We start from the raw sequence: 24,183 nt of genomic DNA, 5'->3' as shown, positions 1-24,183 counted from the left end.
GTTCCATTCCCGGGGTGGCGCCGCTCGGACTCCGCGTCCCAGCATTCCCTGCACCAGCCCGGGAGCACTTCCGCCCTGTTGTGAAGTGGGTGTCTCGGTGGGTGAGTCCGGGTGGCGGGGCGGGGGCAGCTGAGACGCAGGCTCTGGGCTGGAGACTTAGGAGGTGGTGGTGACACAGGGGACTGGGGAAGGTGAGAGTGGAGAAAGAAGCTTATATGTGGGGGTGGAGGGTGAGGGACGGTCAGAGGATGTAGCGGCCGGAGATGGGAAGGGTCATACAGGGGTCGGGGATGAGGAGGCGATAGAGGGCCCTGGGAATGAGGAGGGCCTTAGAAAGGTCTGAAGGTGAGGGGATTGAGGGAGGTTTTGGAGGTGGGAGAGCCATAGAAAGGTCTGGAGACCACAGAGGAAAGGATAGAGGGTCTGGGGCCCTGGCAAGAAGTGAAGAGGGCCTGAGCTTGAAGCCTGACCTTAAAAATAGTGTTTCAATCTCAACCTTCCCGTCTAGAACAAGCATATCTAATTTGTTACCTCCCTAATGATTGTTACCTCTGGAACCCAGTGGATGGGACTGGCTGTTGTGTTCTGCCCCAAACCTGCACTTCTTTCCTTATGCCTTATGGAAGTCAGTGGCACCATCATCCCATTTACCTACCTACCTACCTACCTACCTACCTACCTACCTACCTACCTACCTACTTACTCTCTGATTCCTCTTGCATTCTTTCACGTCCAAGGATCTTCCGATCTTTCAATTTCTTTAATTTAGTTTCAGTCGGCCTCTTTCTTGTAGGATTTTTGCAGAAGCCTTTTGAGTTTCCCAGCGTGAACACACACATTGCACCTAGTGTTATCTGTTTAACCTACAAATCTGATTATGCCTTCTGCTTGAAAACCTTCATTGGCTCCCATAACCTGTAAAGTCCAAACACATTGTCCTTCATAAACTCCTTTTGCAGCCTAATCTTCATGCATCTCACACTCCAGGGCTGTCAAGATTTTCCTCATTTCCTGGGTAGGCCATTTGGTTTTCTGTCATTATAAATGCTGTTCTCTCAGCTTAGAATATTCTCTCTGGTCCCTCACCTTCTTTGCCAAGAGAACTACTTTAACTTAAAAAAAAAAATTCAACTCTTACTTTGCTCAATTTCCTTAAGCAAATTAAGTCACCCCCAACCCTCAGCTTCCATAAATTCTCCTATTACCACATTTGATCATAATTATCTGTGACTTGTGTGTCTCTTCCACTAGACTGTGAACATCTCCAGGACAGGAACAGTGTCTCAGTCACCTCTGTTTCCCCATTGCCCAGTCTAGAGTAGTAAACACTTGATGTAAAGCAGTAAATACTTGATGTAAAGCAGTAAATACTTGATGTATGTGTGAATGAAGACCATGCAGGGTAAGCTTTGCTATGCCAGCCTTGAAGACTTCTATTTCCAGTGGATTTCCAGGGCAGGAGCTTTAGTCTTCCCCTGCCTGTCAGGGCTATCTGCTGGAAGCTGAAGCTGATTCATTGCCAATGGGAGTTTAAGCCAGGAGTGACAAATACATGGAATGTGTGCTGCCAGTGCCCCTTCCTGTGTCCCTGGCAGTCATGGCTAATTGGTTGGTTCACAGCACATATTCACACAGTACTCAGAGCCCTCAGCACACTACTCTAGGCAGCCACTTCCAGTTGATTGAAGTTTCTGCTTTAAATGAAACCTATTTGCTCTCCCTAACTTAAGCCCTTTTGTGTGAGGTTAGGTCAGCCTGCTTTAAGCCATAGCTTGGACTGTCAGCCAGATGGGCCTGACAGCCTTTGAGAGTTCCCAGTTTTTTCTCTTTGGAGGTCGAAGACCAGTCTTGGCCTTTCCCATGGAACTGGGGAGGATCTTCTCTTCCCTTTTCACTGAGTGGGCTCCTCATGACACATTCATACTTATTACCCTAGGAGTCAAGATGCCCCTCAGCTTCCCTGTGTTTGTAAAGAGATCTTGATTTTGATGGCAGTCAGCACTTATCCCTCATGACCTGGGAGCCTCTGTACTCTTTCTAGGTCTTTGTGGATATTGAAAGAGAGCTTTGAGATCACTTAGCTGAAGCTAAGTGGCAAAGCGACAGCCCATGCTGAATGAAGTCCACCGTCATGCTTTATTTAATCTCATAGTGTGTGAAGCAATTTTGAGTTGCTTGCCAACATTTAAAAATCTAGAGTGCTAGCTTCTTTTGGAAAAACTAGCAGGCCTAGGAATATTCTGGGCATATGTTCCCCTGGCACTCTATAGTTGGCTGTAGTGCCCACCCAGTTCACTTCAGTCATTGACTCATTTACATTGTTAGGTCCTTATACCCATTTAAACTTGTAGCCACTGACTCTAGTTTCCTTCCCCCTTGCTCTACCCCATCATACTAATTAAGGAACCTAGGGCAACTGGTGAGTAGGATCAGCTGTAAGCTGCGGCCTAGCTAGGCAGCCACAGGGGCTACATGACTTGTCCAAAGTAACACAGCTGATTAGTGGCAGGAGTGGAATTAGAACCCCAGTCTGCTCACACCTGCCTTAATGTTCTTTCCACTCTCATCTTAGGAGTTTGGATGGCTAGCACACATAGAGGAGGCTATAGGACGTGGTTAAGAAAAATGATTGGAGAAAAGGGATCTGGGCTTAGACCCTAACTCTGCCACTTGCTAGTTGTGTAACCTTAAGTGACTCTTCATAAACAGTTTCCCTTTAGATAATTGAGAATATAGTGCAGTCATACCTTATCAGATAATTATATTCTAAGGGTGAAAATCACTTTAGCCAAAAATCACAGTTAGCTTGAAAATCCTTTGGCAAGGAGCCATTTCAGAAACTAACCTGCTGCCTTTCAATAAATAAACTAATCAGCATAGCCAGGCTTTCTTGTTTGAACATTAGATGAGAATTGGCTTGTGTTAAGGACTGTGTGATATGAAAGACACTTTACTCACCCTCAGTGGAAAGAGAGGCACGAGGGAATCAAGACCAACCTGGTGAATAGCAAAGTCCTAGGTGCCATCACCACATGCTTATTCTCGAACAGATAGTGAACGGAACTGGCTGCACTATTTAAATTATGCTGTTTCTCTCTTTCTTTCTTATTTTTTCTTTTTCCCGATACAGGGTCTTGGTCTGTTGCCCAGGCTGGAGTGCAGTGGTGTGATCTCAGCTCACTGCAACCTCCGCCTCCTGGGTTTAAGCAATTCTCTTGCCTCAGCCTCCCAAGTAGCTGAGATTACAGGTGCGAGCCACCACACTCAGCTATTTTTTTTTGTATGTGTGTTTTTAGTAGGGATGGGGTTTCACCATGTTGATCAGGCTGGTCTTGAACTCCTGACCTTGTGATCCACCTGCTTCGGCCTCCCAAAGTGCTGGGATTACAGGTGTGAGCCACTGCGCCCAGCCCTCTTTCTTTCTTTCTTATCTTTGTAGTGGAAGTTACAGGTCAGTGAAATGCAGCTCAACACCTCATGAGACTCCAGTTGCTGCCTGGAGGATTCAGTGAGATTATGAATGTGGAACACAGCGCTGTGCCTGGCACCCTGTGGGCACTCAATGAAGGGGTACTCTTAGAAATTGCTGGTCCTAATGAGGCTTGATATTCCTGGTCATCTGGGAAACGAGGAATGCCCTGGTCCATTTTCCCTTATTTACTTCTGTGTGAAATCAGCCGGGTGTTGGCCGACTCTGTTGGCCTCCCTCTCCCCACAATAGCCTGCTATCCATACTTCAGTCTAACTTCCTTAGACTGGAAAAGGTTATGGTGATATATGGTCCCTGGGGCTTTCCGATTTCTATTTGAAACAAACCTTTGGGACTTTCAAGTCTTTCCAGGAGAAAATACCTATTATCTGAGACTCTGAGCTTTGGGCCTGGTATGACTGCTAATTGCCTATTTTGTTGTGGTGTCCTCTTTATGCAGGAATGCAATTGTCTTTGCTTGCTTATTGACTGTCTGTCTCACTAGACTGTAATTTTCTTGAAGGTAGGGACTGTCAGTCCCAGCTACTGTTAGATCTGAAGCTTCCAAACAGGGTATAGCAGGTACTCTATAAATGACTGATGAATTACTCCTTGTGTGAGAGGGTGACAGAAATGTGTTTGAACTCATGCATCAGTAAGGTTGTGGTTCAAAAAGAAATTTCATGAAAGGTGAATTCTTTAGTTTAGTATAAATTATGGATCATCCATATCCCATTAGGCTTTTGATATACTAGGTTCATTATTTTAATAAATGGTAATAAAACTTTTTAATGGCCCCGCTATTTATCAGATACTGGGTTGAGCACTGTGGATACAGCAATGAGTAACATACAATACTGGTTCTAGTAATACAGTCTAATGGGGCTGTCAGATGTAGCAACTGGTAACTACAATAGTGTAGGATAATACCTATATTAGAGGTATGTACCAATTGCTTTGGGGATATAGGATTAGGGAGGCAATTCTTGGAGAGCAGGACATGAAAAGGGCATGTCAAGGAACTCCTATCAAAGGAGGTGACATTTGAGCTGGTAGTTGAAGGATGAGTAGGAAGTTGCCAGGTAGCCATGAGTGGTGCTTTAGGCCTCTTCCTAAGTATAATGGAGGCCTTTAGGGCAATACTTTAATTTTTATGACCCTTGCCTTGTTTCTCTTCAGTCCAGTCAGATTGCCCAAAATGAAAAATACCACCATCTCTCCATTCTCAATTCAGTTGTGTCGTTCCTACTTGGAAGCAGCTAATGATCTCCTTTGAGTGGGCATTTTTTTAATGTCACCCAGACTTGTTGGGACAACACAGTGAGCTCATTTTTTCAGATAACCCAGCATGGGTGCCATCAGAGAGGCTGTAATCTCCTTGGGGACAACATAGATACACACATCTTTCTCATACAGTGTGTCATACAGTGTAGAAAGTGGTAAGTGTCACAGAAACATGGAAATAAAAGAGAAAGGAATTCCTTTTGGCATAAGCAGGACGGTCATTTATTTTTTATTTAGTGTGCACAGAAAGGGATTAATGGTAATCCTTGCTTAATGATACACCATCATCATTAGTCGATCATTCATGACTTTATTATTTATTGAGTACTCCCTATATGTGCCAAGCACTGTGCTAGGTCTCTTGGGAAGCTAATGATCTAGTGAGTAAGAAAATTACAGTAAAGGATGATCAGGGCTATGGTAGAGAAAATGTAAGATGCCATGGGAGCTTGTGGTCAAGGACTGAATCTTGTTTCAGGTTGCAGGGAAGGCCTCATGGAAAAAGTGCAATTTAAGCTGAGACCTTGCTAGCCGAAGGAAGGGAGGAGACCATTCCCAAAGGGGACCTTCCCAAAGAGGGGAAGGTTCAGAGGGCAGCTTGGTGTAAGATCTGAAAGCTGTGCTTCTGGAGCACCATGACTAGTGGACCATGGTAAAGAGATGAGTTGGAGACTTGGGTAAGGCTTGTGCTTTAAAACCTGAGGGAAATGGGAGATCACTGGAGGGTGTTTAGCAGGGAGGTGGTGTAGTCAGGCTTTGATCTAGTTTGGTTGTTGTGCCAAGAATAGAGCAGAGGTTGGGGTGAGGTGAGTGGAGGCAGGGATGTGTTAGGAGACTGATCAGGTGGAAGACATGATGATTCTCTGCACTGAAGTGGTAGCATTGGAGATGGAGATGCCAAGTGGACACAGCGTGGTGATGAATTGATTTGGGGGATCTTAGAGAATGATGATGACCAGGTTTCTGGTGTGGAGAACTTGATGGCAGTGCCTTCACTGAAGGGGGAGCTTCAGAAGGCAGACATGATTGCAGGAGAAAATAACAAATCCAGTTTTTGACTCATTGAGTTTAAGGTGCCTAAGGGACAGTCAAGTAGAAATGTCATGAAGGGGTTTGGATTTTGGGGTCTGGAGATCTGGAAACAGGTCCTTGCTGGAGTTTTAGGAGTCATGTATAGGGATGGTGAATAATGCCAAGTGGGTGGGATGACCAGGGGATAGCATAGAGTTGTTGGATTTTGCAAGGAGAACATCCCTAGAATAATGCCAGCCAAGCTTTAAGATTCGGGAAGAAAGGCCTTATGGAGGGGGTGACATTTCAAACCCAATTTGAGGGAAGGTTGGACTTTGGACATGTGTAGAGGGGAGGAAGTCTATACTGGGCCAGATCATGGAGGTGTGGGATGCCAGGCTAAGGTGTTCAGTCATGACCTAGAGGATTGAATACTGTGCTGTCTTCCTCCAAAGTGGGAGGCTCAAATGAGATATTAATTGGCATTTTGTGAGCACTCACTGTGTGTCAGACACTGGTCTAAGCTTTTTATATATATCGCTTATCTAATCAACCCAGCAATCAAGTAAGGTAGGTGCTACTGGCTTTGGTGCCAGATTGTGGCCTCACTTCCTGCCTGTGGGAAAGGGGCATCTCTTAGCGCCTCTGCCCCCATGCAAAGGTGACGGAAGGTATGGGGTAAGGGGGATAATGAAGCTTCTGCATTCTTTTGCTCACATTCTATCCTTTGTCTTTCTGCCTTAGAGCCTTGGGGAGCAGTGCCTTTTCTAGGAACCTCTTGAAGGACTCACTATAGATGAAGGAAGACATTGGATGTGGACAGCACAGCTGAAGTAAGGCGTCTAGGGTAGACAATGGCTGTAGCCCTGGAATCGCAAGCCCAGGCGTCTCTGCAGCCAGAGCCTGAAGAACTCCTGATTGTGAAATTGGAAGAGGACTCGTGGGGATCAGAATCCAAACTCTGGGAGAAAGACCGCAACTCTGTCTCTGGCCCAGAGGCCTCCCGCCAGCGCTTCAGACAGTTCCAATACAGGGATGCAGCTGGACCCCATGAGGCCTTCAGCCAGCTCTGGGCTCTCTGCTGTCGTTGGCTGAGGCCAGAGATCCGTCTCAAAGAGCAGATCCTGGAGCTGCTGGTGCTGGAGCAGTTCCTGACTATCTTGCCTAGGGAGGTCCAGACCTGGGTGCAGGCACGCCACCCTGAGAGTGGTGAGGAGGCTGTGGCCCTGGTGGAGGATTGGCACCGAGAGACCAGGACTGCAGGACAGCCGGTGAGACAGTCTCTTCCAAGGAGTGGGTCAGGCAAGGCAGTGGAGTTGTGACTAGGTTAATAATTGCCAAATTCACAATAAATATAACAATAGTTATTGAGAACTGACACTTATTGACCACTACTGTCTACCAGGCAGTGTTCTAAGTGCTTTACATGTGTTAACCCACTTAGTCCTGTCAACAATTTAATGAGATAGGTACTGTTATCCTGATTTTACTAGTGAGAAAACGGAGACAGAGAAAAGATAGGTAAGTTGCCTGGGGTCTGAACAGCTGCTAGATGGTAGAGTCAGGATTTGAACTCAGGCATTCTAACTCTAAAGCTTGTATTCCTAACCACTACTCCAGACTGCCTCCCACTACCATATTCACAATATGATTAACTTGTGTTTTATACCTAACAAAATCTTTTTACATATGTGATTTCTCTGAGTGCTTATAGCAGTAATGTAGATAGACAGAAATAGTACTGTTGCCCCTATTTTATAGATTAAACTAAGAACCAAGAAGTTGGCCAGGAGTGGTGGCTCACACCTGTAATCCTAGCACTTTGGGAGGCTGAGGCAGATGGATTGCTTGAGCTCAGGAGTTCAAGACCAGCCTGGGCAACATGGCAAAACCCTGTCTCTACAAACAGTACAAATGAAACAAAACAAAATGCCAAGTGGCCCACAAAGGTCATCAGTGAGTAGACCAGAGCCTAAAGCCAAATCCTTAGGTTCCAAGGTCATTGTTCTTTCTACCGCGTATCAGATGCCTCCTCTGCAAACCATGGGAATTAAAATACCTTTGAGCCATAAGGCTCAAATGAGATATTAATTGACATTTTGTGAGCACTCACTGTGTGTCAGATACTGGTCTAAGCTTTTTATATATGTCCCTCATCAACCCAGCAATCCAGTAAGGTAGGTGCTATTATCATTGCCATTTGTCAAATGGGTAAACACAGATGGAGAGGTCAGTAACTTACCTAACGTTATATAACTATGTGATAGAGCTGAGGTAGGGGAAATGAAAGTATGGATTTAACATTCGCAGTTTCAACAATTTGCAAGTGACCACTGAAGGCCCATGATGTAATGCATAGTTTTGCTGTGACAGAAATTTTGAATCCTGCTTCAAAGCTGGTATATGTAGAACAGATCCTTTGGCTGGATCCAGAACCTTCATCTAAACATGACTGTTTTTCTCCACTTGTTATAGTTAGTAATTCTTGTGATATTTTACTTACCCACATTTTGCTGGGGGAAATTACAGGTTTGGGAACATATGCCTTGCAAATGGCAGGGGTTTTCTGTACATTTAAACTGTAAAGTTCTATACAGTGTGAGATCGGGGGAGCAAAGTTTAAGAACTGTGACTTTGCTCTTTGGATTCCTTTACAAACTGATTGAAGATATAGGGAGAGTAATATATAAAGTTACAGAACTAAGTATGAGAGAGTGTGCCTTATTTTAATATACCACCTCACCCCCCTATATTATTTCTTTTAAAGAAACCAGCTATTTGTCTTAAGTGGCAATGAAGAAACAAATGGAAGTTTTAGGGCTTCAGAGTTGGAAGATAAAGAACTTAAGACCCAGAGATGAAAATTGATTTAAATCAGGGTCTTTATGATTCTTCATCTGTAAAATGAGAGGGTTGGACTAGACCAAAGGTTCACAAATTATGGCCCTGTGAGCTGACCAAAAGTTGAACTGCTTCTAAAATTGAGAAAAAAATAAGGTAATGGAATCTTTTCTATTATGTATTTTTGTTTTTACTGTGACTTTTTTTTTTATTTTTAAACTTTCCTACTTGCTCCTGAGTGCTCATAAATTTCAAAACAAATGGACAAGTAGCAGCGGAGCTTGTTTTTTCAGGTGCAAATGTAGCTTGTGATCTTATATTGCAAGATATATAACTTAGTTGCATTCTCTGCAAGTAAAATTTTTCAAGTCTTAATAATAGGATGAAATATAGTTATAATATTCATGAACCAGCACCTGAAAAAGGTTGGTGCCTACAAGACTAAATGTCCCCTAAGATAGTTTCCTAAAAGGGATCTTTCAGCTCTGCTATTTTGTGATTGTTACCTTGTTTCTTCTGTCATCACCATCTTGTTGAATCCCCCTCTCCGTCAGATGCCCCCTCCATCAGGTGCACAGGGATTTTTAAAAAAACAGGCTTTATTTTTTAGAGCAGTTTTAGGCTCACAGCAAAATTGAGGAGAAGATACAGAGAGTTCACATCCCTCCCCCACAAGCCTCCCTAACTATCAACATCCCTGCACCAGAGCAGTGCATTTATCACCATTGATGAACCTACATAGATACATCAGTATCATCACTCAAAGTAGCAGTTTATGTTAGGGCTCTTAATGTTACTCATTCTGTATGTTTTGACAAAATGTATAACATTAAAAACCCTATTATAAACTGTATCTACCATTATAATGACATAGTAACGTGTCTACCACTGTAGTGACATACAGAGTAGCTTCACTGCTGTAAAAACCCTCTGTGTTCTACCTGTTTATTCCTCCTTTCCCCCAACCCCTGGCAACACTGATCTTTTTACTGTCTCCATAGTTTTGCCTTTTAAAAAATGTTACATAGCTGGAATCATACAGTATATAGCCTTTTCAGATTGGCTTCTTTTGCTTAGTAGTATACATTTAAATTTCCTCCATGTCTTTTCATGGCTTGTTAGCTCATTTCTCTTTAATGCTTAATAATACTCCATTGTGTGGATGTACCACAGTTTATTTATCTACTCACCCACTGAAGGACCTCTTGGTTCCATCTAAGTTTTGGCAGTTATGTATGAAGCTGCTGTAAATATTCATATGCAGGTTTTTGTGTGGACATAGTTTTCAGTTCACTTGGGTAAATACCAAGGGACATGATTGCTGGATCATATAGTAAGAGTATGTTTACCTTTGTAAGAAATTGCCAAACTGTAGTCCAAAGTGGCTGTACCATTTTGCATTTTTACTAGCAATGAATGGGAGTTCTTGTTGCCCCACGTCCTTGCCAGCATTTGGTGTTTCGGACTTTGGCCATTCTAGTAGGTAGATAGTGGTATTTTATTGTTGTTCAAATTTGCAATTCACTAATAACCTACCATGTTATACATGTTTTCTTGCCATCTGTATATTTTCTTTGGTGAGGTGACTGTTCAAGTCTTGCCCATTTTTAAATTGGGTTGTTTGTCTTCTTACTGTTTAGTTTTAAGAGTTCTTTGTATGGGCTGGGCACGGTGGCTCAAGCCTGTAATCCCAGCACTTTGGGAGGCCGAGACGGGCAGATCACGAGGTCAGGAGATCGAGACCATCCTGGCTAACACGGTGAAACCCCGTCTCTACTAAAAAATACAAAAAACTAGCCGGGCGAGGTGGCGGGTGCCTGTGGTCCCAGCTACTCGGGAGGCTGAGGCAGGAGAATGGCGTCAACCCGGGAGGCGGAGCTTGCAGTGAGCTGAGATGCGGCCACTGCACTCCAGCCTGGGCGACAGAGCGAGACTCCGTCTCAAAAAAAAAAAAAAAGAGTTCTTTGTATGTTTGGGGTAACAGTCGTTTATCAGATGTGTGTTTTGCAAATATATTCTCCCAGTCTGTGGCTTGTCTTCTCATTCTCTTGACAGTATCTTTCATAGAGCAGAATTTTTTAATTTTAATGGAGTCCAACTTATCAATTATTTCTTTCATGGATTGTGCCTTTGATTTTGTGTCTGAAAAGTCATTGCTATACCTAACATTGTCTCAGTTTTCTCCTATATTTTAGGAATTTTGTAGTTTTTCATTTAACATTAAGGTCTGTGATCCATTTTGAGTTGATTTTTGTGAAGGATACAAGCTTTTTTTTTTTATGTGATATCCAGTTTTAGTATCATTTTTTGAAAACATTATCTTTGATTCACTGTATTACCTTTACTCCTTTATCAAAATTCAGTCGACTGTCTTTATGTGGAACTATTTCTGGGGTCTCTATTCTGTTCCATTGATCACTTTATTCTTTTGCCAATACCACACGGTCTTGATTACTATAGCTTTATGGTAAATCTTGAAGTCAGGTGTGTCAGTCCTTTGATTTTTTTCCTTCTCCTTCAATATTGAGTTGGTTATTCCAGGTCTTTGCTTTTCATATAAACTGCACATGGCCAGGTGCAGTGGCTCACACCTGTAATTGCAGGACTTTGAGAGGATGAAGCAGGTGGATTGCCTGAGCCCAGGAGTTTAAGAATAGCCTAGGTAACATGATGAAACCCCATTGCTACTGAAAAAAAAAACAAAACAAATGAACAACAAAGACTTTACAGTTTGTTGATATCCACAAGATAAACTTCTGTGACTTTGACTGGGTGTTGAATCTGTAGATCAAATTGGGAAAAGCTGACATCTTGACGACAGTGAGCCTTTCTATCTGTGAACATGGAATATTGTTCCATTTATTTAGTTCTTCTTTGACGCCTTTCTTTGCTAGTTTTCCCCATGTAAATCTTCTACATATTTTCTTAGATTTATGCCTAAATATTTCATTTTTTTTTTGGAGGAGAATGTAAATGTTATTATGCCTTTAATTTCAAATTCTACTTGTTTCATTGTTGGTATAAAGGAAGGCGGTTGACTTTTGCTTATTTGCATATTTGTACCCTGCAACCTTGTTATAACTGCAAACCCTGGCATATTTCAAAATGGTTCCTTTTTCCTGCCATCTGCCATAAGCAAGAAGAGATTTTTCTCTGATATTCACTGTGAGGATCTGGTTGAACTCCTGGAGATAAAACTTATGAAAATGTACCCCTGCTCAGTGATTAAGTGCCCTGGAGTTTTTACCTCTCAGAGTTGTCTGCCCTGTCCTTCCAGCAGTTCGTCAATTACAGTTTAGGTTTTTCTTCCCTGGCACTGGTTCCCACAGACGCTTCTGCTCCACTAAGTTGTGATTCTCTGATTCCACCTGTTTGTCTCTCCAGTTTTGGGGAGAGTGGTTTGTGGCCTCACTTCTCTGACAGATCTAAGAAGAGTTGTTGATTTTTCAGTTTGTTCAGCTTTTTACTTGTTACTGTTGAGTGGCAAATTCTAGACTCTACAGATTTCTTGGAAACTAGAAGTTTGACCTACTAATTTTTTGCCTCCTGATTGTCACTTGAATCTGCTTCTTTCTGTGTCCAAAATTACTATCCATGGAATCAGAGTCTTTACTTAGGGATGGTAATAGTTGGAGGAACTGGGGTTGAGAGTAAAGATTGTTGTTGAATTTAGTCACACAGTTCCTCTGTAGATTATAATGATAACAAAGTGAATTTTTTTTTAACATGACCATATAAGAAGGTTGATAAGCAGATATTTTCTCCCTGTGAAGTCACTCAGGACACTGGTGGATCTTCTTATTTGGAATGGCCCTTGATGCTCATGGCCCATTCCTATATGTCTTCTCAATGGTAAAAATCCTTCTCTGTGAGTGGATTTGGATTTTCAGGCCAACCAAAAAAGTTTTACAGCTAAGTTTGGCAAACTCAGTAAGTTAATGAAGATAGTTGTTATTATTTTGGTTCAAAAAAATAAGACTCAGAGCAATATATCTAGTCATAAGTTTTTGTATACAAAAGAGGGAAGCTAAGAATACATATTTACATTTGCTTGTATGTAGAAAGAAACTGTAAAAGAATGAAGAACATGGGTTTCCTGTGATGAGAAGAGGGGAAAAGAACAGGATCGACGGGATGGAGATGGATGGGGGTGGGGCATTTTCACTGAATATACCCCTGTATGTATTTTCTGTTTTTAAACCATGTGAGTCTATTATCTATTGAAAAAAAATTGAAATACATTTTTAAAAGTTAGGTGTTTTTATACTACAAGGCTACAGTAACCAAAACAGCATGGTACTGGTACCAAAACAGAGATATAGACCAATGGAACAGAACAGAGTCCTCAGAAATAATACCACACATCTACAGCCATCTGATCTTTGACGAACCTGAGAGAAACAAGAAATGGGGACAGGATTCCCTATTTAATAAATGGTGCTGGGAAAATTGGCTAGCCATAAGTAGAAAGCTGAAACTGGATCCTTTCCTTACTCCTTATACGAAGATTAATTCAAGATGGATTAGAGACTTAAATGTTAGACCTAATACCATAAAAACCCTAGAAGAAAACCTAGGTAGTATCATTCAGGACATAGGCATGGGCAAGGACTTCATGTCTAAAACACCAAAAGCAACGGCAGCAAAAGCCAAAATTGACAAATGGGATCTAATTAAACTAAAGAGCTTCTGCACAGCAAAAGAAACTACCATCAGAGTGAACAGGCAACCTACAGAATGGGAGAAAATTTTTGCAATCTACTCATCTGACAAAGGGCTAATATCCAGAATCTACAAAGAACTCAAACAAATATACAAGAAAAAAACAAACAACCCCATCAAAAAGTGGGCAAAGGATATGAACAGACATTTCTCAAAAGAAGACATTCATATAGCCAACAGACACATGAAAAAATGCTCATCATCACTCGCCATCAGAGAAATGCAAATCAAAACCACAATGAGATACCACCTCACACCAGTTAGAATGGCAGTCATTAAAAAGTCAGGAAACAACAGGTGCTGGAGAGGATGTGGAGAAATAGGATCACTTTTACACTGTTGGTGGGATTGTAAACTAGTTCAACCATTACGGAAAACAGTATGGCAATTCCTCAAGGATCTAGAACTAGATGTACCATATGACCCAGCCATCCCACTACTGGGTATATGCCCAAAGGATTATAAATCATGCTGCTATAAAGACACATGCACATGTATGTTTATTGCGGCACTATTCACAATAGCAAAGACTTGGAATCAACCCAAATGTCCATCTGTGACAGACTGGATTAAGAAAATGTGACACATATACATCATGGAATACTATGCAGCCATAAAAAAGGATGAGTTTGTGTCCTTTGTAGGGACATAGATGCAGCTGGAAACCATCATTCTTAGCAAACTATCACAAGAACAGAAAACCAGACACCACGTGTTCTCACTCATAGGTGGGAACTGAACAATGAGATTACTTGGACTCGGGAAGGGGAACATCACACACTGGGGCCTATCATGGGGAGAGGGGAGGGGGGAGGGATTGCATTGGGAGTTATACCTGATATAAATGGTGAATTGATGGGTGCTGACGAGTTGATGGGTGCAGCACACCAACATGGCACAAGTATACATATGTAACAAACCTGCACGTTATGCACATGTACCCTAGAACTTAAAGTATAATAAAAAAAAAAAAAGTTAGTTGTTTTTATAAAGTATTGAGATTGTTATATTGTTGAGGTTTTACAGCCAGGATAATACCTTGGCCTCTCTACCTCTGAACTTGGAATCAGCTGAGAAATAGAGATAAGAAATTAGCTGTATGATTGATGAAGTTGACTGGGTAATGTTATTTTAGTTGATTATTCCCTTTTGTTTTAAATATCTTCTCTATATCTCTGAGTACCTTTTTTTTTTTTTGCCTAAAATCCAACATTGAAATGAAAATTGCCACTTCCTTTTTCCTTTTGAGTTAGAGTGCCTTGTCTTTTGCGTGTCCTTCTAGTTTAAGATTAACAACACGTACTTTTATCTTATTTTAAAATTCCAGCTAATTTCTTTTTTTGAGACAAGATCTCACTCTGTTGTCCAGGCTGGAGTGCAGTGGCATGATCATAGCTTACTGTTACTTCGAACTTCTGGGCTCAAGTGATACTTCTGCCTCAGCCTCCTGAGTAGTTGGGGGTACAGGCATGTGCCGCCATACCTGGTTAATTTTATTTATTTATTTATTTATTTATTATAGAGATGAGGGTCTTGCTGTGTTGCCCAGGCTGGTCTTGAATCCTTGGCGTCAAGTGATTTCCCTGCCTCAGCCTCCCAAAATGCTAGAATTACAGGCATGAGCCACTGCACCCAGTCTCCATCTGTGTTTCTTTGCCCTTTAAAAAATTTTTATTTTAAAAATAGCTTTGTCTTTCAGCAGAGATATTTAGAGCAATTGCATTTGGTGTTATGATTTTATCTTTTTTTCCTGTTTTTATGCTTCCCTTTGCCTTTTAATATACAACTTGGTAACTTTGATCTCTCTTTGATCACTTAAAAAGTAAGCAACCTATTTTTGATGCTTATGGGTTATTTTTTAATGTTACACAAATTTTACATAATTTATCTCTGTGGATCAAAAATGTTTTAAACAGTGGCACTCTCATTGAAACACTTGGATAGCCACCGTGTGTTCAACAGACACATTTGGTGGTATAAATGCCGATCTACCTACCGAACTCACTCTGATGGCTTTCTCATCCTACTTCAAGTCATTTTGGATCTTAAAAGAGCCTGTTAGCCTCTGGACCACAGTTATACTCAAAATACCAAAGCGGGTCTTACTGAACTGATGAGTGGGAATTTTGGCTATTTGTGTGTAGGAACTGGAATTGTATACAGAAGAGACCAGGCCCTTAAAGACAGGGGAAGAATCTCAGAGCTTCCAGCCGCAGCCAGTGGATCCCTGGCCTGAGGGGCAGTCCCAGAAGAAGGGGGTGAAGAATACGTGCCCTGACCTTCCCAATCATCTAAATGCCAAGATGGCACCACAGCCTTTGAAAGAGAGTGGTGAGTACGAGAATCTGAGAACATTAGGGAATGAGGCCTTCTGCAGGGCAGAGGAATGGGAGGTGAGGAAAGGTGCATGGCGAAGAAGGATGTGCAGAATTCAAGGCAAGGGATAGGCTGCAGTGTGGTGGGCACACTTACTGAGAAGTAAGCAAGCATCGTAAAGAGGCTGTGGCTATGGGTGATGCCAGCATGCCCCGCTGTAGCTGGAGTCCTGCAGCAGGTGCAGGCTGGGACAGGAGTGGGTGGTGACCACAGGAGGTCAGGGCTGGCCTCTCCCACGTGGCACACCACTCACAGCAGCTTAGGAGCTACACACTCTAGAAGGGAAATAAAGGGGAAGTCTGCACTGGCCATAGGGATAGCCCCAGCTTGATCCAAGTGTGACTTTTGGAAAGCCAATCTCAGAGGGAGGTGATTTTTTGGGAACCAGAGCTTGGGTTTCAGAGACTTTTTCTTTTCCTCAGCTGTCCTCACTCCCCGAGTCCCTACTCTCCCAAAGATGGGGAGCGCTGGAGATTGGGAGGTGACAGCTGAGTCCCAGGTAAGCTGCTATTCGTTCTTCCTTTCCTGTCATTGCTGCTCCTGTGCTCTTGCCCACCCAGTGTTCCTCCTGTCTCTCCATGACCTCTGCTCAGCAAAAGGGCATGAGGCCCAGGGTGTTAGCCTTTGCCCTTCACCCCCAGTCTGCTACGCCCCAAACATCCCCAAACACATGTATATACCAAACGGCCACCCTGCTCCTTATGATGCCAGCTTCACACATGGTATCCCTCTGTTCCCATCATCTTTCCTGGGACCTGCTAGGGTTCCTAGGCTGTTGTCAAAGGTCAGTGATGTTTGGGGTCCTTGTCTTGTGCATCTCGTAGGAAGCCCTGGGCCCTGGCAAACATGCTGAGAAGGAGCTCTGTAAAGAACCCCCAGGAGACGACTGTGGGAACAGCGTGTACCTGGGTAAGGAGATGTGCCCTCTGAAGGTGATGTTGTCATGCTTCTGATACACTCAGTTCCCAAAGAGAGTTTTGCCTCTCCTTTAAGAATCATGGCTCTGCAGTCTCTGGAATTTCAGACATAGGAAGAAGACTTGCCCTTTGTAGCCAGCACTCTCATGGCAGGGATGGAGGCTGCCTGGAGATGGGGTGGCAGGATGGCTTCCAAGAGCCTGCCCTCTCTGGGCATATTACCTTCCTTACCTCAGTCCATTCACCACAGACCAGAGGCCAGGCCTGGCCTGTTGTCTCAGAAATCTGATTTTTTTCAGCATTGTAAATAGGATCTTTCTCTCAGGCAGACTTTAGTGAACTAAACCCATGAGACCAATTAATTAAACCCAGAAGGAATAAATGTCACAGAGCCCAAAATACCTGAAGCCCATATAACCAGCACAGACTCCTTTCTCTGTGGGCACTCCTGTGTAGCAAGCCAAATAATAGGGAGCCATTTCCCTGTGGAGCCCGGGATCACTGTGCGGGGAGTTAGACATGTGAATAGCTGAAATAGAAGAGACTCTGATAGGCGTGACTCATGGTAAGTTTAGATACTGGAAGCTTACTGGCTACTTGCTTGACAGTGGAACCCCTTTTTACACATGATATCTGGAGGAAATAGTGTTCAAAGGAACAGACTTTGGGAAATGCTGAATTAGATTGTCCTTATGCCTTTCTAAACCCTTTTCATCTAGTTTCCTTCAAGTATTTATTTTAATTAGAGGCTTCCTATTTTGTTAGGGCTGGGAGCTGTTGAGATAGCAGTCCTTTAAACATAGCTAACTTTTAAAAGTAAGGAAATTTATTTTCTCACATTATTAGAAGTCCTGAGGAGGACATGCTCCAACCACAGTACAGATTAGCTGAGCAATGTCCTAGTAGGTCTTTGTTCTTCTTTCTGTCTGCCATCCTCAGTGTTAGCTCCATATTAAAGCTGTTTTGTTTCATGGTCAAAAGATAGATGCTGGTGGTGGCAATGGATGCCTAGCAGGACAGAGACTCACTAACACACACACACACAGACACACACACACACACCCCTTTCCTCCAGCTGTGGAGTTCAGTCTGATTGGGCCAGTTTAGGTCATGTGTCCATCTGTGGACCAATGAGTCACTCTTATATGATGTTTCATGTTTCATAACAACAACAACAACAAACAAATGAACAAAGCAAACAGGTCACTTAACGTTTCTCATATGGTGGTCGTGTCACCTCTTCTCTCTCCCTATTCCTGCAGACATTTTATTGGATCAGCATGGGAATTTTTTGTCAGCCTCTTGCAAGGAAAAGATAGAAGTTTCAGGGAGATTTTGGACAAACATGCTGCTCAGCAGACCGTTTCTACTCTGTCATCTCTCTTCTTCCTTTTGTAGGAGTTCCAGTTTCAAAACCAAGTATCACCTCCGAGAAAGAGCAAGGACCAGAGTTTTGGGGTCTGAGTCTTACAAATTCTGGGAAAAGGAGCACTGCAGCTTACAGCCTGGATAATGAGCCAGCTCAGGCATTGACCTGGAGGGAGTCAAGAGCCTGGGAGGAACAATACCAGTGGGATGTGGAGGACATGAAAGTATCAGGTGTTCACTGGGGCTATGAGGAGACCAAGACTTTCCTGGCAATTTTAAGCGAGTCTCCTTTCTCTGAAAAGCTCCGGACTTGTCACCAGAATCGCCAGGTATATCGGGCCATAGCAGAGCGGCTAAGGGCAAGGGGCTTCCTGCGGACACTGGAGCAATGTCGCTATAGGGTCAAAAACCTCCTACGGAATTACCGGAAAGCCAAGAGCAGCCACCCACCAGGTACCTGCCCCTTCTACGAGGAGCTGGAGGCCCTGGTCAGGGCTCGGACAGCCATCAGAGCCACAGATGGCCCAGGAGAGGCCGTGGCACTCCCCAGGCTTGGGGATAGTGATGCAGAGTTGGATGAACAGGAGGAAGGGGGCTGGGAGCCTGAAGAAATGGCAGAAGACTGTAACGGTGCTGGCCTGGTCACTGATGAGTCTACCCAGGGGCCCAGGATTGCAGGGGCCCCAGCCCTGTTCCAGAGCCGTATTGGTAAGAACATCGGGGTTTAGTCAGATTCAGATTCCAACCCTCCTACCAGCTAGACTGCTATTCCCTGAGGTCAGGGCACAGGCTGCAAGTCCGGATTGAAGCCACTAGAGTGAAGAGCTACGTTCTTTAGGTCATCCTCAAACTCCAACCCTCTTTTCCCGTGACCAAGTCTCTTCGCTAAAGTCTTCTTAGTTATAGAAGGAAACATTTTTAAAGCCTTAAGGGGCCTCAAAGAGTGAATCTGGTATTTCCAAAAGTGTGTCACTGGTAATATGGGATGATCATCGACGTTACATGAATGAACTTGAAATTCTTGTATTTATATATTTCTCTTAATTTGTGTGAGTGCATCAACCTGTGATTTCACAGATAGCAAATTTAGGTAAAGAGTGATGGCGAGTGAAATATTGAACAGATAATGGCAGAAATCATGACAGCATAGACTTGAGTAATCAATGTCTGGGAAACACCCAGTCATTGTAAAGGTGCAAACATGGAAGTCCAAGAGATGAGGTGTCTTATAGACACACAGGTAGGAGCAGAGCCCGGATCAGAGCCCGTGGCTCCTGCCTGCTGGTTTTACATGGTTGCCTTCATGGGGTACATCACTTTCCTGCGGAGGAGCTGAGACTAGACCACCTCCTTTTCATTCCTCTGCAAAGGAGGAAAGTGTGTCCTCATTTGGCCTTTCTTGCAGGACTATTTGAAATTCGTTTATGTCTCTAATCTTTAGGAATTCTCAGTTTTCATGTTTTATTAAAAGGAGAATTTATGGCCAGGTGCTCACGCCTGTAATCCCAGCACTTTGGGAGGCTGAGGCGGGCGGATCATGAGGTCAGGAAATCAAGACTATCCTGGCCAACATGGTGAAATCCCTTCTCTACTAAAAAAAAATACAAAAATTAGCTGGGTGTGGTGGTGCACATCTATAATCCCCAGCTACTCAGGAGGCTGAGGCAGGAGAATTGCTTGAACCCAGGAGGTGGAGATCGCAGTGAGCCGAGATTGCATCACTGCACTCTACCCTGGCAACAAAGTGGAACTCCATCTCAAAAAAAAAAAAAAAAAAAAAGAATTTATAAAATAAATAGAGGACAGGTATTGAGTGAATATGGGGAAAATCACATGCATCCCGGTTACAGGCTTTTCCCTGAACTAATCAGCAAAGCCAAGGGCATGGGATCACCTGATATAACTGATATAATATGACTACCTAAGTCCTCACCTTCAGCCAAGACTTGAAGTGTTAATAGAATCTCTTAGAAGAGAGTGAGGGTGGGAAGCTCTGGCTGACTGTCCTCGCATGCCCCTGAGAAGCAAAGGGATATTGCCCAGGTACCTGGATAGTTTCTGACATGCCTATGTTCTAGGTATTTCGAAGGGCAGGTGACTCTATTCTCTGATGACCTAGGCACATCTCATTAAGTCTCACAGTTCTCAACTCTTCACTCCTGACAGCAGGTGTGCACTGGGGCTATGAGGAGACCAAGGCCTTCCTGGCAATTCTCAGTGAGTCCCCATTCTCGGAAAAGCTTCGCACCTGTCACCAGAACAGCCAGGTGTACCGGGCCATCGCAGAGCGGCTGTGTGCTCTGGGCTTCTTGCGGACACTGGAGCAGTGTCGCTACAGATTCAAAAACCTCCTTCGAAGCTACCGGAAAGCCAAGAGCAGTCACCCACCAGGGACGTGTCCTTTCTATGAGGAACTGGACTCACTGATGAGGGCTCGGACTGCAGTCACGTCCATGGGTACTGTCCGGGAGGCTGCAGGTCTCCCTAGGTGTGGGCAGAGCAGTGCTGAGACTGATGCCCAGGAGGCCTGGGGTGAGGTGGCCAATGAAGATGCTGTCAAACCTCCAACCTTGTGTCCTAAAGCCCCAGACATGGGTAAGCCTAGAGTAATTGGATGTTCTCAAAATCCGTGGGCATGTGGAGAGAGTGAAGAAGCCAGGCTCATTACCTTTTGTCTCTTTACTAAAAGAGAGAATGGCATTGAATAGGAAAAAGTATTTCTGCTTTGCTCAGATTATCCAGTCTTAAGCTGTGTGTGAATCAGTCAGTCAGTCAGTCAGTCAGTCAGTCATTCTATCTTTTACTAGGTATATCTGGGCGGTTAGAGACTTTATTCAATCCAGTATGACACAGGATATATGGAATGTACTAGAAGAAGGAGGTGTTCATGATTGAGTACTAAGATAGAGGAGTTTTCCAGGGAAACAGGTTGGCTATAGCTGCTGGGCTGAGCCCCATGGCTCACTTGGTGGGGTCACCATGTCCCAGAGTCCATTCCTCAGCTCTGCAGGACAGAAACATTTGTATGTACCAAAACTTGATCAATTTCATGTTAGTCACATTTATAAGATGTGAGATATAAGATATAAGAATCAAATTCATGTTAGCCAAATTCACAGATGTACGATACAGACACACACCCACACACACATATGCTAACTAATGAGTGAAGAAAAACTGCATTTCTGTCCATTTTTTCAGGTTTTGAAATGAGGCATGAAGATGAAGACCAGATTTCAGAGCAGGACATTTTTGAGGATTTGCCTGGAGCCTTATCAAAATGTCCTACAGAAGCTGTTTGCCAACCTCTTGACTGGGGAGAAGACAGTGAAAATGAAAATGAAGATGAAGGGCAGTGGGGAAATCCCTCACAGGAACGGTGGCAAGAAAGTTCTTCTGAAGAGGACTTAGAAAAACTTATTGACCATCAAGGCCTGTACCTTGCAGAGAAATCCTACAAGTGTGACACATGCATGAAGAGCTTCAGTCGGAGCTCCCACTTCATCGCCCACCAACGAATCCACACAGGTGAGAAGCCCTACAAATGCCTTGAATGTGGAAAAAACTTTAGTGACCGCTCTAACCTCAATACCCATCAGAGAATCCACACTGGAGAGAAGCCCTATAAATGCCTTGAATGTGGTAAAAGCTTTAGCGACCACTCTAATCTCATCACTCACCAGAGAATCCACACAGGGGAAAAGCCCTATAAATGTGGAGAATGTTGGAAAAGCTTCAACCAGAGCTCAAACCTTCTGAAACATCAGAGAATCCACTTGGGAGGAAATCCTGACCTGTGTAGTGAGCCCGGGGGAGACTTTTCCCAAAGCCCATCTTTTAGTGCTCACTGGAGGAATTCTACAGAGGAGACGTCTCCTGAACAACCTCAAAGTATCAGTAAGGACTTGAATTCTCCTGGACCACACAGCACAAACTCAGGGGAGAAACTTTTTCAGTGTTCTGAATGTGGAAGAAGCTTCTCTAAGAGCTCTGCCCTCATTAGTCACCAAAGAATCCATACAGGAGAGAAACCATATGAATGTGCTGAATGTGGGAAAAGCTTCAGTAAGAGCTCCACCCTGGCCAATCACCAGCGCACCCACACTGGAGAGAAGCCGTATAAATGTGTGGACTGTGGGAAGTGCTTCAGTGAGCGCTCCAAGCTCATCACACACCAGAGAGTACACACAGGAGAGAAGCCCTACAAATGCCTTGAGTGTGGAAAATTCTTCCGTGACCGTTCTAACCTCATTACTCACCAGAGGATTCATACGGGAGAGAAGCCGTATAAGTGCAGAGAGTGTGGGAAATGCTTTAACCAGAGCTCCAGTCTTATTATTCACCAGAGAATCCACACAGGGGAGAAACCCTACAAGTGCACAGAGTGTGGCAAAGACTTCAACAACAGTTCCCACTTCAGTGCTCACCGGAGAACCCACGCAGGAGGGAAGGCATCGTAGGGGACAGTTTCCCCAACAACAAAAGAGGACTCAATGTGTGTATCTTATATCATAAGATGTATGCTAGAGAGAAACTTTCCAATTTTTAAGCTTGGTGTGTACCCAGGGAAGTTATCTAGGTATAAACCAGGTAATTTGGAAGTAAATTACAAATACTAAGGATCCAGATTTGAAGGCACTTTGCTTAAGTGTAATTTGTTTTTCTTCTGTAAAGACCCACACGGAATCCTCAGACTGTCCTTGTATTTGCTGTCATGTAAGAGCTATGTCAGTATTTGAGCCAAACTGGCAACTTAGGAGATTAGAGTTAAATCAGTGGTCCTGAGCAGTGATTCCAAGCTCTCACTGTGCCTTCACGCTGTCCATGTGTAATCCACCCCATCAGCAGTGGTTCTCGTACTTTCTCAGTGGGGACATATCCTCGGGAGAATGTTGAGACTCTGGTGAGAGAGGAGTTGGCCTAGAGCAGGCCACTGTGAGCTCAGCACAGAGTAGGAAGAACAGTGACATCATTACAAAATCATTAATAGCAGCAATAGCTGGTGTTTATTGAGCTGTTGCTCTTTGGCAAGCTCTGTGCAAATAACTTTGTATACATCATCTCATTTAATCTTCACAACAGCCCCAGGAGATAACTACTAACTTTCTCCCCATTTCCTAGAGGCTTGGGAAATTAAGTAACTTGCACTGGTCACACATCTGTAAGTGGGAGAGGCAGGATTCAACAGATCTGTCTGTCTTGAGTCTGTCGTGCTCTTATTGCTATACTGAATTCCTGTTCATGTTAGGTAACTTAGGGGCCAGAATCTCAATGCACTTTGTAGACCACATTTCCTGTTATAAAATTTCTACATTTTGAAGTTTTTAAACAAATATGGAAATTGAGAATCCCTAAGGATTAAAGGACTTGGGATATTCAGAATTGGTGAAATAATTTGAGCAAGGATGAGCTATTATCAAAATACTTGATGCGAGTTTCCATCTTCTCAATAATATGGGTGAGAGATATAGGTGGGTTGAGGTTGGGAAGAATATGTGGCCTAAGTAATTTTTCTTCCAATAAGATACTGCTTTGGCTAAGGAAATGGAATCTAAGAGCTCTTTTTCTCAGGGGTCAGTCCTGCTTCTTGCCACGCTTGACTGATCATAGGTTAACCCTAACAGAAGCCTGGGGTCCCCACATTTTTGCCTGTCTGGCCTTTTCTTTTGGCAGGCAGAAGCTTTGTTCTTGGTCCCTATGCCAAGACTGAGGTGGAAGGTGCTGGTGTGTATGGTCATCTACTGGGAGGGCCTTGACCACTGTTCTACATTCCAGGTTCTTGGCACAGTTTTACCCTAAGCCATCCTGTCCCAGGCCTGCCCAGGGCTTTCTGTATGTTGGCCCTTCACGCTCGCCTCCCACATGGACAGGCTAAATTAGAAAGCTTCACATAGGATGGTTTTAGCATTTGCAGCACTTTGGCCTCCAGAGTTTCTCCTTAGAAGGGTTTAAAACTGTTGACCAAGGACTTTAGTTTCCACAGGACTTTAAAGGAAAATCCCCCTCCTGCCATCCTCTTATGACACTGGGATGTGTTCATAACCTGCTTGTTTCATGGACTGGGGAAGTACCTATCAGATAGTGGATGTGAAGCAGCCTTGAAGAACGGAGCTTTTATTAACACACGAGGAAGCCGGTGGAGAGATTTGCTACTCCCACAGAGTGAGATCCCTTCTTAACCCCTTCCCCTGCTTC

General features: G+C 43.7%; 1 protein-coding gene across 2 annotated transcripts; it reads left to right on the top strand.

Moving 5' to 3' along the window:
• ZSCAN20 (zinc finger and SCAN domain containing 20) lies at positions 1-23,477 on the top strand. Of its 2 annotated transcripts, none has more exons than XM_011955377.1 (8): positions 1-97; positions 6,509-7,035; positions 15,472-15,658; positions 16,126-16,202; positions 16,528-16,612; positions 18,019-18,696; positions 20,155-20,583; positions 21,190-23,477. In XM_011955377.1, exons 2-8 carry the CDS (start codon positions 6,619-6,621, stop codon positions 22,446-22,448), a joined length of 3,132 nt encoding a protein of 1,043 aa, XP_011810767.1. In that variant the 5' UTR covers positions 1-97; positions 6,509-6,618; the 3' UTR covers positions 22,449-23,477. The 2 variants fall into 2 exon arrangements, with proteins under 2 accessions (XP_011810767.1, XP_011810768.1); XM_011955378.1 differs by having other exon boundaries at positions 41-101; positions 20,158-20,583; positions 21,190-22,622.
• Positions 23,478-24,183: the final 706 nt, after the last annotated feature.

The sequence above is a fragment of the Colobus angolensis genome, unplaced genomic scaffold (assembly GCF_000951035.1).
Source record: "Colobus angolensis palliatus isolate OR3802 unplaced genomic scaffold, Cang.pa_1.0 Scaffold4, whole genome shotgun sequence".
In the NCBI taxonomy this organism is placed as follows: Eukaryota; Metazoa; Chordata; class Mammalia; order Primates; family Cercopithecidae; genus Colobus; species Colobus angolensis.
This window is presented reverse-complemented; position numbering and strand designations above follow the sequence as displayed.